Source organism: Marmota monax, unplaced genomic scaffold, assembly GCF_021218885.2.
Source record: "Marmota monax isolate L192 unplaced genomic scaffold, Marmota_monax_Labrador192_F-V1.1 WCK01_AAM20220418_F8-fsc00052, whole genome shotgun sequence".
Classification (NCBI taxonomy): Eukaryota; Metazoa; Chordata; class Mammalia; order Rodentia; family Sciuridae; genus Marmota; species Marmota monax.
The window spans coordinates 8,968,662-8,985,412 of record NW_026693473.1 but is presented as its reverse complement, the minus strand read 5'-3'; the positions used below and the strand labels follow the sequence as shown (position 1 = coordinate 8,985,412).

The 16,751-nt window shown below is 42.7% G+C and overlaps 1 protein-coding gene across 2 annotated transcripts; it reads right to left on the bottom strand.

The window, feature by feature from the left end:
- Positions 1–207: 207 nt before the first annotated feature.
- On the bottom strand, positions 208–16,540 carry Apod (apolipoprotein D). Of its 2 annotated transcripts, none has more exons than XM_046457950.2 (5): positions 16,394–16,540; positions 12,838–12,987; positions 7,492–7,613; positions 3,508–3,596; positions 208–709 (listed from the first exon to the last, which is right to left on the bottom strand). In XM_046457950.2, the coding sequence occupies exons 2-5, from the start codon at positions 12,958–12,960 to the stop codon at positions 462–464; spliced, it is 582 nt and encodes a 193-aa protein (XP_046313906.1). In that variant the 5' UTR covers positions 12,961–12,987; positions 16,394–16,540; the 3' UTR covers positions 208–461. The 2 variants fall into 2 exon arrangements, with proteins under 2 accessions (XP_046313906.1, XP_046313907.1); XM_046457951.2 differs by having other exon boundaries at positions 12,838–12,993; positions 16,394–16,531.
- Positions 16,541–16,751: the final 211 nt, after the last annotated feature.

Here is a 16,751-nt window from a genome sequence, read left to right as displayed (position 1 = left end):
GTATAGGGCTTGGTTTTTCTCAATATGACTGGTTAAAGATTTATCTCTGTGTGTGTGTGTGTGTGTGTGTGTGTGTGTATTCCCCACCCACTACCCTTTGTTGTGGGAGTTCTGGGGATTGAATCCAGGGCCTTGCAAATGCTAGGCAAATGCTCTATCACTGATAAATACATGTTTATAGTGAAAATACGACAATAATCAATCCAATTCAGAATCCACTGTGAGCACAGCAGGTCAGCAACAAGTTTATTATTGGGCTGGCAAGGTGACAGGGTAGGGCATGGCAGTGCTTGGACCAACTTTCCTTGAGTTTCCTTCCATTGGTTTCCGCAATCAAATGTCCCTTCTGGTATTTGCAGTAGCTCGTCATGGATGGTTGCTTTGTATTAATGAGGGGAGGGGTGGGAAGGGGAGCAGGAAAGCAAAGCAAAAGAAGTAACCTGGAATACACACAGCCTCGCTTAAAGGCCTCCTCCCAGGAACTCGGGGCAGTTGTCCTGATCTGTCTTAGTCATTTTCTCAATACTGATGTTATTAGAGGTCAGGATACTTTTTAGATAGGTCACAGTTTCTTGGGGGAGATACGGGTTTCTTCCCAAGATCCAAACATGATCCAAATGAAAAAGCCAGATGATGGTGGTACAGGAGTACACGAGGGCATAGTTCTCATAGTCGGTAGCCAGGACCCAGTACGGTGCTGATGGCATCACTGAGAACCAGAAGAAGGCACAATCAGGATGGACCAGGGTGAGAGAAGCCTCCTCTCCAGAATGGGTCTCTGGGGATCCATTTCTTTAAGGCAGTGGATAGTAACTACTTTCAGTTAAGGGAATCATATGCAGGCTTTGAAAGATACTAAGCTCACTTTCCCCTGCCCTTCTCTGGATTCAGACATGCAGGTGGTCATAACTTTAAAGGCTCCCCAGTGGTTCTAATGTGCAGGCAGAATTAAGAACTATTGTTATGGCCATTCTCTCCAGTAGCAGGGGTGAACAAGGTATTTGGGTGGACCCCTTGGACCAACAGGCTGCACTTAGCACCAATATACATGGAGGTACCACTTAGCTGAGCAGAGTCAAGAATCTCAGGCCAAGAATCCCCAGGCTCTGAGTCTGTACCACCCAACTTCCTCTCAGCCTGCCTAAGGGAGGAGGTGCAGGCTGACATTTTTGTTTTTTTCTTCTAGTCTAGTATAAGCTTCACAAATCCTTCTATTCCTAAGAATATAGTAAGCCAATTGATAACATATTCTGAGCTTTTCCTGTCAAAATACCTATAAAGATTCATTGATCAACATCTGTAAGTGTTGGAACCTAGATGAACAGGGTCCTTAAGAGGAAAGATGGAGGATTTATCCTCTCCATCTAGATCTAGAAACTCCCTCTGTGAACTTGACCTCCACAGTCAAGGTCCAAGCCAAAAAACCCCACATAACTCAGCTTTGGAATGCAGTCAAGTGGGAGAAAGCTGTGTGCTGACCTCATAAGCATAAAAGGTTTGGACACACATGCAGTCAGGGGTGATTCACTTTCCTGAGTTCCAAGCATCCCGGCTTCTCCACTCAAAAATAATTCTTATTTGCCAGATCAAAACCAGAACTCGGCACTTGTGAATGACCTGAGAAGCTGCGGGTTGAAAGAGGTGCTGTGTAGTGGATAGAGTTTGTCCGGGTGTCAAGAACACAGCAAGTTATCAGGAAAAAAAGAGAGCTGGCCAGAGGACCAGCTTTCTGTTTATAAATTTGGCAACAGAAGGATGTTTGGAAAAAGCCTCCATGGGAGCTCGGACTGAGTGTTGTTTCTTTCTAGCACTGTTGGTGCCCTGCCTGCCTGCCCGCCTCACTCACCCAGAGAGAGTTATGTTCATCTAACCTTTACCGTGAGGGTCAAGCACTCTGCACATTCCCGGCTGGACCAAGTGCGTCAGCACTGATTGATTTTGGAAAAACAGGCCACCCACCTCTTCCAGCACAGTATCCTGCCCCACCTGCACACACCCTGTCATGGACATTCTGTCTTCCTCTTACAGGGTTGAGAGCTCAAGAATAAATTTGCCCAGATCTCTCTTCTCAGCACAAGAAACTTCCACATTTCTTTCTGTTAGAGAACTCTGACACTCTCCTGTTGCTTGAGGGTGTTGCAATGCACTCAAGGGCCTCCTTAGCCCTCTCTCCCATTCCGTGTGCTCTCTCCCGCTCTAGGCTTCTGTATCCAGGCATCTCTCACACCATTCCCTTCCAACCTTTCCCATAATCTCTCATATACCCCACAAGGCCTGTGCAAACATCTAACCTCTCCAGCCAGAATCAGTCTTGTCCTTTGCATCTTCCCTGGTCCGTAGCTCCTGCCCCAGGTTTCTTCATGAGGATTGTATGCATGAGAATGAACCTTCATCCCCATCTCCCATCATTTTCCCAATCATGTCATGGGAAAAACTCTCAACTGAGAGTTGGAGACTCTACCTCTAATTAGTTCAGTGTCTGCCCACATCACTCAGCCCTCTTCCCTGCAACTTCTTCCTTTGTAAAAGTGAGGAGAGGAATGAAAATGTACACAGCCCTTGGCAGTTTCTGGAGCCTGCACAATCCGGTTTCTTTTCATGGCATTGGGCGGTCCGCAAACCCGTCCCCCCCTTTAATACATGTGAAGTTATTTGCTCCTAATTGTGTGTGGGAAGAAATGTTTTCTCCTCCCAGCATTCCTTTCTTGGTCTATAAATAAGGATTTCCTCTCTGCCCCACTCTAGGGACTTGGCTGGTATGGAGGGAAGGGTTGGCAAGGGTGGGGAGTGATAATGCCTTCTTTTACAGAGAAATGGATACTTACACTGGTGACTTCGGTGTCAGTTCTATAGGTAGAAAGAAGGGCCCCCAAGTATTTTCAGCTTTGGAAAACCTTTAAGTCTGAGCTGAATTCTCTGGGGTATCCACATCAGCAACAATATTGACATCTGGCATTTGCTCTGCAGTCTGTGTCCGTTCCCCAGTTAGCTCAGAACTCAGAGGGCAGAGCCTGTGATTCAGTATCTCTGAGAGTCCCAACAATGTGACTAGAAAGGGACAGAGCCAGGACTCAAAATAGCCTTCACTCTTGCAGTCCCTTGCCTCCAGGCTTTGGGTATGCTACTTGTTCTGCTAACAACTACTAATTTGGAGACCTCAGTTTTTTTCTGAGAAACAAGACTAGATTGGGTCTCCTACTGCTCACACCCTATTATTTTTCCCATTTGCGCCTTATCTACTGGAACACTGACCATAGTTTTACAGAAATCTCCAGAATACTTGTCACTATCCACACTGGAATCTACTCTTTGTCTGCATTGCATCCCAGTGCCTACTCTCAGTGCTACTATCTACTTATAGCATATAGTAGGTGCTCAAGAAATTATTATCTATCCAGTCCTTATGGATGACACTTGAATGTGACCAGAGTATTCCAACCCAGGGCTCTAGCCTTCAATTTGCATATTTCCTGTCCCTGAAACTTTCTGAGAGAAGTGGATACTTACACTGGGAAAACTTAACTCCTAGTTTTGCCGGCTCTGTGAGGTTGTACACGGTGGCTTCACCTTCAATTTGATTTACAGTTCCATCATATCTGCAATGAGTTGAAGGAAGGAAGGAAGGAAGGAAAGAAAGAAAGGAATACAGAAAGAAAGAAAGAGAGAGAGAGAGAGAGAGAGAGAGAGAGAGAGAGAGAGAGAAAGAAAGAAAGAAAGAAAGAAAGAACAGACAACTCATTAAAATCCAAAAATCAACAAAAGGCAAGATCTGTGCTATTACGGACCATGGTGGCCAACATGGTGCTTTCTGGTGTGAGAGGCTCTCAGAGGTGGCTAGATCCTGGCAATTTTCCTGCCCTTTCCTTTGTGACTATCTGAGACCCAGTGATGGCAGACAGTGGTAGAGTGATAAGAAGCGACAGTGGAAATGCTCTGGGACTGGATAATGTGTTAGGACCTCTCAATTCTTTTGGACTGTCTGTCATTTGCCTTTCAGGCCATTTCCTCTCCCAGGTTCCAAAGAGAACCTGAGTATAAGAGAAGGGAAACACAAATCAAGAGACCCATCATACAAAGAAGATTCACTTCTTTACAAATGAGGAACTTGATCACTGAAAATAATGCAAAAGGGGAGGGAGTCTGAGTTCCAAGAGCTTTTCTCTCCTTGGGTCTCAGTGATGTCACGTGACACTATCCCATCAGGGGGCCTGAAACCCCATCCACTTTAGCAAGTGTCAGAGTGAGTGGGACCTGATGCTAAGGGCAGTAAAGCATGTTGCCAGGAGATACTGACTCACCAGGGTGATTCTCAGGTAAGCCCAGATCTCAGAGACTCTAAATTGAAGAAATGCACATGTTACAATTGATGCCACCTGATGCTTATAATTGGCAGTGTCATTTTTTTCTTATTGGTATATAAAATGGTGGCATATCTTAAAAGCAATGGCCTTAGAGTGAATGAAATAGTTTCACCCTTATGAAGGGACCTGTTCCATTTCTGGATAACTCCCAATGGCCTATGAATGAAGCTGGGGGGAGACGGGGGGACAGAAAAGGGAAGGTGCTCAGGCATCAGGGATCTGGCAGAGCAGCTGCCCCTCCATCCATCCTTGAGGAAGGCAGGCAGACTAAAAATAGAGCAGTTGTATGTGTTAAAAAACTAGTAGATTAGGGGCTGGGGTTGTGGCTCAACAGTAGAGCGCTGGCCTAGCCCCTGTGAGGCACTGGGTTCGATCCTCAGCACCACATAAAAATAAATAAATAAAATAAAGGTATTGTGTCCAACTACAAGTAAAAAAAAAGGTATATTAAAAAAAAACGCTAGTAGGTTACTGAGATGGTTAATGGGGATGGATGTCATAGAGATCAGGCAACAAGTGGCAGGCAAGGGAGGTTGGGACATGTACTCTGATATTCCTGCAGTATTGTCTGCCTGTCACCACATGGGGCCAGAGACCATACCCTGCTCTCTCACCTGGAACTCAGGTAGCTGGGGAACATGGTCTCCTTATATCTGTGGATGGTAACTTAGCAGCACACCAAGCCCTTCCCAGTCTGCTCCTGTTACCTTCATTTGTGTTTTGCTCCAGAACAGTTTCAAAAACATGGGTCTTTGATAACAAACTCACAGCTCAATCATGGGGAGATGCGTTGCTATTTTCTTAGGATGTAGCGGCAGTCTCATCATGAGACATAGTGTTTATCAAATGATTGCTACATGCCCCATACTGTTCTAAGAGCTTTATGGGTGCCACATCATTTAATGCTCAAATAGCCCCATGGAGGTAGATGCTATTATTATTGTCTGGAGAACAACCCTAACTAATCCCAGATCACATACTAAGTGGAAGAACCAGGATTTGAAACCAGACAGCTAAATCCCGAAGCCTGAGTTCTTCATCTTCCAATGCTATGCCAACTGTTTTGGCTTTCAGAGTCCTTGATACTGGCTGAGACCCTCTGCCATGGCTACCCACATTTTGCAGCCCTCTTAGAAGGAGAAATTGTACCAATTTCCTGAACTAAAAACTTTGCTCCATGGGTTCTGTGTCTTAAACAGGTGTAACCCTAGAGGTGAAGCAACCTAATACTCAGGATGCAGATGAAGAGGACTCCAGGCCAACTCCAGAAGAAAGGCAAGGGAACTCATGGGTTTGGGATACATGTCATTGACTGACTCTTGGTCTTAAAATGGGCCAAAATATGTATGTATTTATTTATTTTTTAAGAGAGAATTTTCTTTTAATATTTATTTTTTAGTTTTCGGCAGACACAGCATCTTTGTTTGTATGTGGTGCTGAGGATCGAACCCGGGCCGCACGCATGCCACAAGAGCGCGCTACCACTTGAGCCACATCCCCAGCCCGGGCCAAAATATTTAAAGTGAGGTCTTAACAACTTTGGGGCTTGCTATAGTTTGGGAAAGTGTCCCGCAAAGGTCCATGTGTTAGCCAGGCGCAGTGGCGCACACCTGAAATCCAGCAGCTCGGAGGCTGAGGCAGGAGGATCAAGAGTTCAAAGGCAGCCTCAGCAACAGCAAGATGCTAAGCAACTCAGTGAGACCCTGTCTCTAAATAAAATACAAAATAGGGCTGGGATGTGGCTCAGTGGTCGAGTGCCCCTGAGGTTCAATTCCCCTACCATCAAAAAAAAAAAAAAAAAAAAAGGTCCATGTGTTAGAGGCTTGGTCCTCAGGGTGGCACTATTGAGAGGTGGTGGAACCTTTAGGAGGTGGGGCCTAGTGGGAGATCCTTAGGTTATTGGACGCATGCCCTTAAAGGGGACTATGGGACCCTGGTCTCTTCCTGTTGTTTTTTTTTTTTTTGCTTCCTGACTTCTGAGGTGAATAGTTCACCCTGTCACACATTCCCTCCATGATGCGTCACTCTCACCAGAGGCCCAAAGAATGGGGCCACTTAGATCTTGGACTGGAACCTACAGAACCATGAGCCAAAATAATTTTTTATTTTTATAAGTCAATTTCCTTAGCAATTGCATTATGGTGAGGGACAGGTGACTTATACAGGGCCATAAAACTCCTGTGAGGTCTCTGGGCATCTGTACCCCAAGTCCCATAGGAGGGCTCTGAGATGAGATAGTTTTTTCTTTGTGGCCCTCAAGATCCCTATTTTCTTTCTCTGGTTTATGCAGGTCAGGGAGTGACAGCTGGGTCATGGCTCACAGGAAGGTTAATAGAGGCTCGGATGACCACAGAAGGCCTTTGTGAGCCGGGCTGGGTTATAGTAGTTTTCTTGGAGGTGAAACATTTCTCAGATCTTCTAGAGAACAGAAGGACAGCCCTTCACTTCCAGCTCTTCTTTCATCTGTGTCTTGTGTTCTCTTCCCCATTTCATTTCTCCTGGTTCAAATCTGTTTCATCACTTATCAGCTGTGTGGCCCTTGGACAAGTTACTTTACCTCTCTGCACCTAAGTTTCCTCATTCATAAAAAAGAGGCTAATAATAGGACCTATTTCAGAGTTGTTATGGGAATCAAATGAATATATATTCATTTGCAAGCAGACATACACACGTGCTGTATGTACACATGCACAGAATAGTGCCTTGCACATAAGGGAGTTTTCTAATAGGCCAAGCTGCCTAGAGATGGGATGAACTGTGACAGAAGGCAATGAGCGGGCACTTTCCAGAAGTATCTGAGCAAAGCTGGGTGCCCTTGAGTAGCTGGTAAAGAAAAGGTTTTTCTCTTGCTTTCAAGATCAGACAGGTGGTCCCAATATCCTTTGTTATCAGAATTTCTACTTTGCTACAAGGGCAGGGATGCTGACATTTGGGTTACTCCCGAGTCCCTAGTGCCTCTTCTAATGTCTGGCATCCAACAGATGCCCAGCAAGTGGTTAAGGAAAGGAATGAGTGTATTCTAGTCCTAACTGTCCCTGTGTGGCCCCAGAGATGGTCCCTTCTCCCCACATCCAACTGCATGAGCACCGGCCACTCCAGGACAGTGTCCTGGCCTGGCACCATCACTCACCTCAACTCCTGGTTTAGCACTTTGATTTTTCCAGTTTCCATTAGCGAGTAGTTGGCTTGGATGCACTTTCCCTTCTCAAAGCTCACTGGGATCTTCTCAATTTCATACCATCTTCCAAGATACTGCAGAGACAACAAGCAGAGCAAAACCCTGTGGCTCTCTGGAGACCTTCGAGCTCTTCCCCATTGTTGCCTTCAGAAGCAAAGCCCTTTCCTGGGGGAAACCAGGAAAAATGGGCTGCATTGTTCCCAGCACCAATTGAGCAAGATATTGATTCAAATGTGAACAAGCGCATCGGATGTGTGGACTCTGGTTGAATACTACATTCTATTCCTAAAGGGCTCTTTATTTAGATATGTTCTCAGTGTCTGTCCTATTTGGCCAAAATCTGAGTGAAATTTTAAACTCTATAAAAGGGTTTGGTCTGGATGGTGGACTCATCTTATGATTCTCCAAGGCATCTTTGAATTTTGTGCAAAGGCAAAAGTGTTGGTTGTGAAACACGAACACTCCAGAGTTGGCTCCTCTTTCCTCGCATGACCCTGAACAGGGGGTTGGTCACAAAGCCTCTGGCAATGCTCAGGATTTGTAAGACATGAATCCTCTTCAGGTACAACATGTTGACTTTAAGGAAGCCCCTGTGCCCAAGAGGGGAGGGGGGACAAGACACTCTTATGCTTTCAGGCCTATCTTGCATAGAGACTGTACTAATTTATAACCTCTGCAGAGAGCTGTTTGGCACTATCTAGCAAAACTAAAAATACACATACTCTTTGGCCCAGCAATGTCACTTCTGGGAATACATCTCCTACTATTTAAAAAAAAATGATGCATGTATAAGGTTATTCATTGCAGTACCATTTGTAACAATAAAAGACAAGCACAGTCTAAGAGTATTAGTAAGGGACTGGATGAATGAGTGGTGGGGCATCTGTCCTATGGAATTTTATGATCCTCTTTTAAAAGAGTGATATGGAATGATCTCTACTCTTTTAATTTAAAAAGAACCAGGTACAAAATTATGGGCATGTTCAACTACTTTTTGTATAAAAACAAGGGAGAAAGCTTATTATGTTGGCTTTCTGTTGCTGCTATAATAAATTACAATAAGCTTCAAACACAGATTTATTATCTTATAGTTTTGTAAGCCAGAAGTCGGACCCTAGTCTCACTGGCTAAATCAAAATGTTGGCAACATTCCCCTCTGGAGGTTCCAAGAAGAAGGGTTTCCTTGTCTTTTCCAGGGTATAGAGGCTGCCTGCACTTCTTGGCTTGGAACCCCCTTCATCCATTTTCAAAGCCAGCTAAAGCAGGTGAAATCCTTCCCATGGCTTTTCTAACTCTTATTCCTTCATCAAACTTCTCTCTGACCATGGCTCAGTAAAAACAAAAACAAAAAGAAAATAAAACAACAACAAAACTGTAATAATCAAGACTAGGTGGATACTGGCATAAATACAGACATATAGATCAACAGAATAGAATTGAGAGTCCAGAAATAAAGTCTCTGCTTCTAAGGAGTTATGTGGTTAGATTGGCTCCACCTGGATATCCAGGCTAATCTGGCCATCTCAAAGTCGTTATTTAGTCACATCTGCAATCCCTTTCTCCATGAAAGTAACATACACACAGGTTCCAGGGATTAGGGCACAGACATCTTTGGAAGCCATTATTCTGTCTATTATAGTTTTACATGTATTTTGTTTGTTTGTTTGCATATACATTATCTGCAAAAAGATAATACACAGTTTCTACTGGTTGCTCTTGGAAAGGGAAACCAAGGCACAAAGGCAGAAGAGAAACTTTGTTGTATGCTCTTTAGGACTCTAAAAATTTTGAACCAGGTGCATATATTTACCTAGTCAAAATATTCATTGAAATTATTTTAGAAATTTAAGAATGTATTAACAAAATTAGAGAGATGCACTAACCTTCAAAAAGTCAGAACATGAAAAGAGAGCATCCTGCAAACAGGTAGCACTATTGCTTCCGTCACATGGCTCTCTGCTCAAATATATGCCCACATTTATTACCATAAATTTCCCATTCATTTATTAAGCCACAACTTTCAATTAAAGTCACTGAACCTAACAATCATTTAAAGAATTAATGAATAAGGTCAACTGGTTTCCTGGGCATTCTCATTTTTTTTGTACATTTATAATAGTTGTATTATTGTTCAAGTGAATTTAGTGCTCCACAATTAAAACTAAGGAAGCATGATTCTCCAAAAAAGAAGTTCAGAGATGAGAAATTGATTTCCATGTTGGGCTTGCATAATTTCATACTATTTCTGTGAAGTCCTTTTAATCTTTTGGGAGTTTTTCTATAAATAAGGAGTTTTCAATATTTAGAAAGAATCCCCAAAAGAAAGAAAGAAGTAAAACTCTGTTTACAGTTGACATTCTTATAGAAAAATCCTAAGGAATCTTTAAAAAATAAACTTTTCAACTAATGAGTTCAGCAAGGTTAAAACGATAAAAAATCAATTTATCAAAATCAGATGTATTTATATGTTTGCCATGAATAATTTTCAAATGAAATTACAAAAATTTCACTTAAAATAGCATCAAAAAATAAAATATTTAAGTACAAATTTACCCAAAGATATACAAAACATATACTCTGAAAACTATAAAATATTGTTAAATCAAAGTTTAAGTAAATGGAAATATGGTCTATGTTTATGAATCAAAATATTTAATATTGTTAAGATAGAAATACTCCTAAATTGTTCTTTAATATCTATACAATCTCTATGGCTTCTCTGCATAAATTGATAAACTAATCCTAAAATTTACATTAAAAATGCCAGGAATACAGAATAGTCCTAAAAGTAAAATTGGAGGCCTCATACATTCTGATTCTAAAACTTACTACAATGCTATAACAGCTGGGCATGATGGTGCACATCTGAAATCCCAGCAACGTTGGAAACTGAGACAGGAGGCCACAAGTTTGAGGACAGCTTTGGCAACTTAGAGACACTGTCTCAAAATAAAAATAAAAAAGGGATAGAGAGGTACAGTGCTTTGGGTTAAATTTTCAGTATTAAAGAAACAAAAACAAAAACAAAACACAACAACAGCAAAACTACAGTAATCAAGACTGGGTTGTACTGGCATGAATACAGACATATAGATCAATAGAATAGAATTGTGAGTCCAGAAATAAACACTTGCATATACAGTCAAGTGTCTTTCAATAAGGATACCAGGAATAGTCAATAGGGGAAATAATAGTCTTTTCAATAAACCATGCTGGGACAACTGGAATTCTACATGCAAAAGAACGAAGTTGGACCTTACATCTCACTACATACAAAATTTAACTGAAAAAGAATCAAAGACTTAAATGTTAGATTAAACTATAAAATGCTCCAAACAAAATATCAGAGTAAATCTATATAATCTTGGGCTAGACTGTGAATTTTTAGGTATTATACCAAAACCAAAAGCAACAAAAGAAGAAAGTAGATAGATCGGCTTCATCAATACACAAACCTTTGTGTTTCAAAGGTTCAATAAAGTGAAAATTTTTCAATAAAGTGAAAAATTGCACAATATGGTAGAAAATATTTGCAAATCATACATCTGATAATAGTAAAAAGGTAGAAAAAACTCAAAAGATGAACAGATAAATAAAACATGCTATAATCCATATACTGCATATTATTTTGCAATAAAAGAAATGGATTACTGATACATGCTAAAACATGGATGAATCTTGAAAACGTGTTAAGAAATCAGTCACAAAAGTCTATATAGTGTATGATTCCATTTATGTGCAACGTCCAGAAGAGGCAAATTCACAGAGACAGAAAGTAGATTATTTGTTGCCTGGGGCTGGAAGGGCTGGGGAGAAAGGGAACGTGACCATTAACGGGTTTGGGGTGTTTGGTGGGGAATGATGAAAACATTCTAAAATTGGTTATAATGATGACTGGGCAATTGTGAATGTAATAAAAACTACTAAAGTGAAAAAATACTTTTAACAAGTAAACAATGTGTTTGAACTAATCTCAACAAAATCTTTTAACAATTCTGTTTCCATTCTCAAAGGACTTTTGTAAATATAGATCAATTATAAATATCAGAGTGTCTCAAAATTTTTATCCCCAAATTAAAATGTAACTCAGATTTCCCGGATCTTTCTGTAAAGCTTCTTTGTAGTCTGCCAGGGTTTCATGAACAAAGAGATCAGCCCTTAAAATATTAGTGGAGCAAATCCATCCCCCCCCACCCCCGGCCTACCTCACCTGTGGGAGCTTTGTCAGTCCTGCTGATGGTGCAGCTGCCCAACCCCCTCAGGCTTCAAGCTCTTCTCTCACCTCCACCTAACCCTCCCTCATAGGTCCCAATACACATTGACACTGAGGTGCCCATGACTGATGGTGACTTTAGCATTATTCATACTAAGTGTGTAGCTTGCAGGGGATGGTACCAGGGATTGAACCTAGGAGCCCTCAACCACTGAGCCATATCCCCAGCCCATTTTTATATTTTATTTAGACACAGGGTCTTACTAAGTTGCTTAGGGCCTCACTAAGTTGCTGAGGCTGACTTTTTGAAACTGTGATCCTCCTACGCTAGCTGCCTCTCTCTGCTGCTCTTTCTGCCCCCATCCCAGGAAGAGAGACCATTTATGGGGGAGCTGGTTATATTAATATCTTTTCAGTGCATGTAACAAGAAAGCCCCTTGGGGAGTTCTGGTCTTTCCTGGGCCCTGTTTGAGTAATGCTTGGGTTTCCTACCCTATGGAAAGTCAACTTTTGAAACCTATTTGTATTTGTCAGCTATGTTGCCTGGGAGGGAGCATCTCTGTAGAACAGGAATAACAGTACTTAGCACCATAGTCAATGCTCCACCCATATCCTCCCAGCCCCACAAGGCAGGTTCTCTTCAGCTGCCTTGGACAACTCACACACACGGCCAGCCCCCGCTTGATACCTTACGTCTCTCTATCCCTGAGGGCCTGACTAGTGCCATGGGAGCTCCTACGGCCTGCTGGCATCCATCCATGGGACAAATCAAGATGCATTCTGTTGATTTGCTCAGAGGATCGCCAGCAAAACGGAAACCCTGTTGTTCACCCTTTATTGCTTCTCTGCCATCTGAGATCACTTTCCCACATGCTCCCTTGTGATTCCTGGAATCATGGGTCAAAACTCCCTGTCCCCTGTCCTAGTTTCAAGAGTCGGCTATGGGGAAACCCAAAATAAGTTAAGTACTTGTTCCAAACCTTGCTGTGGAGATTGAAGCAGAATAATACAACTGAACCTTGTAGGATGCTTCTTATTCAAACAAGACAGAGCAGACCAAATGGGAGGTTAGCCTTTTACCACACCTTAGTCACGTCAAAGTATTCCTGCACCGGAGGAGTCGGGCATTTCCCAAGATGGAACGTTTGTCCCTTGGCCACAGAGAAGAGACCCAGAAGTGCAGAAAGCAGCAACAGCATCTTGGCCATCTTGGGGCTGGTGGCTGCAGAGGGAGCCTGGAGCTGGGGGAAAGAGAGCAGCTGTAGCCTCCAGGGAGGCACAAGGGCAGGGGCTGGTCCCTCAGGAGGCAGCCCTCCTCCTCCTCCACCTCCTGAGCCTGCATCCTTCAGGGGCAGCCTCTCGATTGTTCACAGCTGAGACCTTCTGCCTGCGTCATGGACCTCCACCTGGACCTCCACGCACACACCTTCTGCCTGTCTGAGAGTGTACTGGGATTGATTTGCACCCCACCCCCACCTCATTGTGCGTTTCCAAGGTGGGCAGAATGTCTGATTCTCTTTAGAATTATCCCTAGGACCTCAAAGTGTTAGGCCCAGTAGGTACTTGTTGAATGAACAGAGACAAGGTCTAGGGCGGGGGGAGATAAGCAAAGGGGGAGATTGAAGCCTTTGAACCACCTGTGGAAGCAAAAACCAAAACAACATAACCATGTACAACATTAGGTGTCCTATGAGATTCATAAGGGAAATGCCACCTGATCCCCATGACCCCTGCTTTTTCCAATCTTTTTTTTTTTTTTTTTTGGTACTGGGGATTGAATTCAGGGGCACTTAACTATTGAGCCCCATCCCCAGCTCTTTTTTGTTTTTTATTTAGAGACAGCTCTCACTGAGTTGCTTAGGCCTTGCTAATTTGCTGAGGCTGGCTTTGAATTTGCGATCCTCCTGCCTCAGCCTTGCGAGTGGCTAGGATTACAAGCATGAGCCACCGCATCCAGTTTCTGCCCCAAGCTTACTGCGCTGCTCTACCAACCCAAGAGGGGTCTGAAAATCTTAACAGGGAGCAGCTGTCAGGGACCCCAGGGCTGCTCTGACCTGGTTTAGATTCTGGCTTTGCCACCTACCAAGTATAATTGTGTCCAAATTATGCCTTAGTTTCTTTGCCTGTAAAGTAGGAATAATAATCATGCCTATCTTATAAAATTTTGTGGGAATTAAATGAGATAATATAGGGAGAGTACTCAAGACAATGTCTTATACAAAGTACATGCTCAATAAATGCTAGTTATGGAGAGTGGAAAAAGGATCCTATTACACTATAGTTTTAAAAAAATATTATGTTGAGTGTTTTTCACAGTTGATGGGCATCTAACCAAAGAAGGACTGTCAGCTGATGTGAAACCGTGCACCAAGCATTTCTACCAAAGGATCTTCTTGTGGCAGAGGATGGCTTTGGGGAGCAGGAGGAGCAGTGGCTCCCTGTGTGCAAGCTCTGGGCCTCTGGGGCTCGTCCCTGCTTCCTTCACTGGCTTGCTTTGGGTCTGTTCCCTTCCATGTGACTCCTTGCCTGTAGCTGCCATGAGCTATTTCCAGCTCTCTGCCTTTCTCCCTGTGAAGACGACTGAGTCAATGTAAGCAAAATGTTCTCAGATTTGAGCATTTAAAAGGATGTGTCATACAGGAATAATTATAACCACTTTATTATGAGTCTCTAAACCTCCAAATAACTTTAATAATCAATAGCTTTTCTTCTGGAGGCTTTTTGTTGCCTGGTTTTCAAAAGAACAGTTATGTAATGAGTGAAAGCTGCCAGCTGGGGTAGGATGGGAGGGGTGGCTGCTGAGGCTCCCTGGAGCAAGCCTGCGGCAGGACCACTTCCCTTGGTCTTTGAGGCTCCATTTCCCATCAGCTCCTACTACTGTGTAAATAACACCTGTCTTCTAACCTTCTGGAAGATGGAAAGAGTGTTTGTAGAAAGCTGGCCGAAACCCACAAATATTTGCATCCATTTTCAAGAGATTCTTGGAACCTCAGGAGCTCTACCAGAAGCCCAAGCTAGGGAACTTGCCCGGAACAACATTTCTATAATATGCACTTTCTATAAGGTCCCCCAAACTGGACAGGGCCTACCCTTTCCTTGCCAGATGTACAGATGGGGAAGCTGAGGACCAGAAGGGGGCAGAACTGGGACATGGTTCCGTGTCTAACTCTCCACCTGCAGGACCTGAACCATACTCTCTCTTGCCTACCTCCTTGGGCTTGCTTGCCTCTGTGACCTGGAGAGTGTCACTTCACCATGCAACTGTGACAAAATTCAGTTTCCTGTCTTACTGTGACAAATGTCTTATTACAAAAAGTTCTCTTGTGGGCTGAAACATACTCTTGAGCTCTGTAGGAGGATTTCAGAAAGAGGATAACTCCCCTTGATCTCAAATCTCTTCCAAAGACTCCTTTTGGTTGCAGAAGCTTTGCTCCTGTGATTAAAACTTCTCGAGGGAGGAAGGGTTGATAGCATCCACCATGTTTTTCCATGTTCCTTCCATACTGATTCTCTAACACTGACCATATTGGTAACAAATATGCATGATCTTGGGTAAAACACAGATTATTTGTGACATGTTATGTTTTTGGATCTTCTTCTGATACACACAGGAAGATTATCCTAATGAGAACTTTAATTCTAAAAATATGTATAATTGGAGATGAAAACTCTGGCACTTGCCTGTAATCCAGCAATTTGGGAGGCTGAGGCAGGGGGATTATAAGTTATAGGCAACTTAGCGAGACATTATCTCAAAATAAAAAGGACTTGGGATGTAGGTCAGTAGTAAAGAGCCATGGGGTTTAATCCCCAATACCAAAACAAATAAATAAATTTAAATATTAATATAAATTAAATAATTTAAAAGTAATTCTTCTAAGGTTTCTGGGCATCCATCCTGGGTCAGGTACTGACTGTGGAAGAATTGCTGCTCACATTCACCAAACATCTTCCTGGGAAACCTGGCCTCAGTGGGTGAGCCTGTTCTGCACTGAATCTCTGTACCCTATCATCTGGAAGCAACTTGGGTTGACATTCTCCTTGTACCCCATGAGGTCAATTTGCCTGGTAAATTATAGAGCCAGAATTTAAGCTCCAGTCTCCTAAGAGCACCCAAGTGTCATTCTGGACATAGCCCTAATCTCAAGGAACTGCAGAACATTAAGGACAAGAGTTTGAGATTTCATATGATAAAATAAACTATGTTTCTGCAGGTAAATAAGTCTTTAAAACTCATTTAGCTTAGTATCCAACAAGAACTGCATCTTTTCAACAAAATATTTTTGTACCCTATTGCTAAATTCAGTTTTTCCTCAAAAATTAATTTCCATTGTCTCATTTCATAGAGGAGGGCACAGGGAAAGGGAAGACTTTGGTATATGAGTTGACCCTGAGCTTGGTCTTCTCATAGGCCAGTTGCTTAGCACATTTGAACCTTCATTTTCTCACCTGAAAAGTGGCACTAATTTTACCTACCTTGTAAGTTTGAGGAAAAATGAAATCAAGTCTGTAAAGGTACTGCACAAGATCTTGGTCAGAGTTAGTTATACTTTATAGCTGAAAAGGGGCAATGGAAAGTCAAGCCTGTTTCTATTTTAAGCATCATTTATCATAAGTGAAAATTAAAGCTATCGTACATACCTTTTTTAAAAAAATCAAGACGAAGGCAGTTTCCACATGCAGAATCACCCAAACTGAGGTGCCTGTCTTTGTGACTGGCTTCCACCCGTTATTTTATAAGCTTCCATTGATGTTGACTCGTCATGCATGCCACACCCCCTACAGTTCAGGAAGACTGGCCTAAAAGCTTAGCTCTGTATGAAACACAAAGATGGGACCTTGTGTTCAGCCCCTCCCCCAATTTCCTTCACAGCTGCTCCCTGAAGAAGAAACAATGAGATATTTTGTGTTTGTGTGTGTGTGTGTGTGTGTGTGTGTGTGTGTGTGCATGAGAGAGCATTTTCATTCAAAACATCTTTTTGGCTTTGTGGATTTTTTA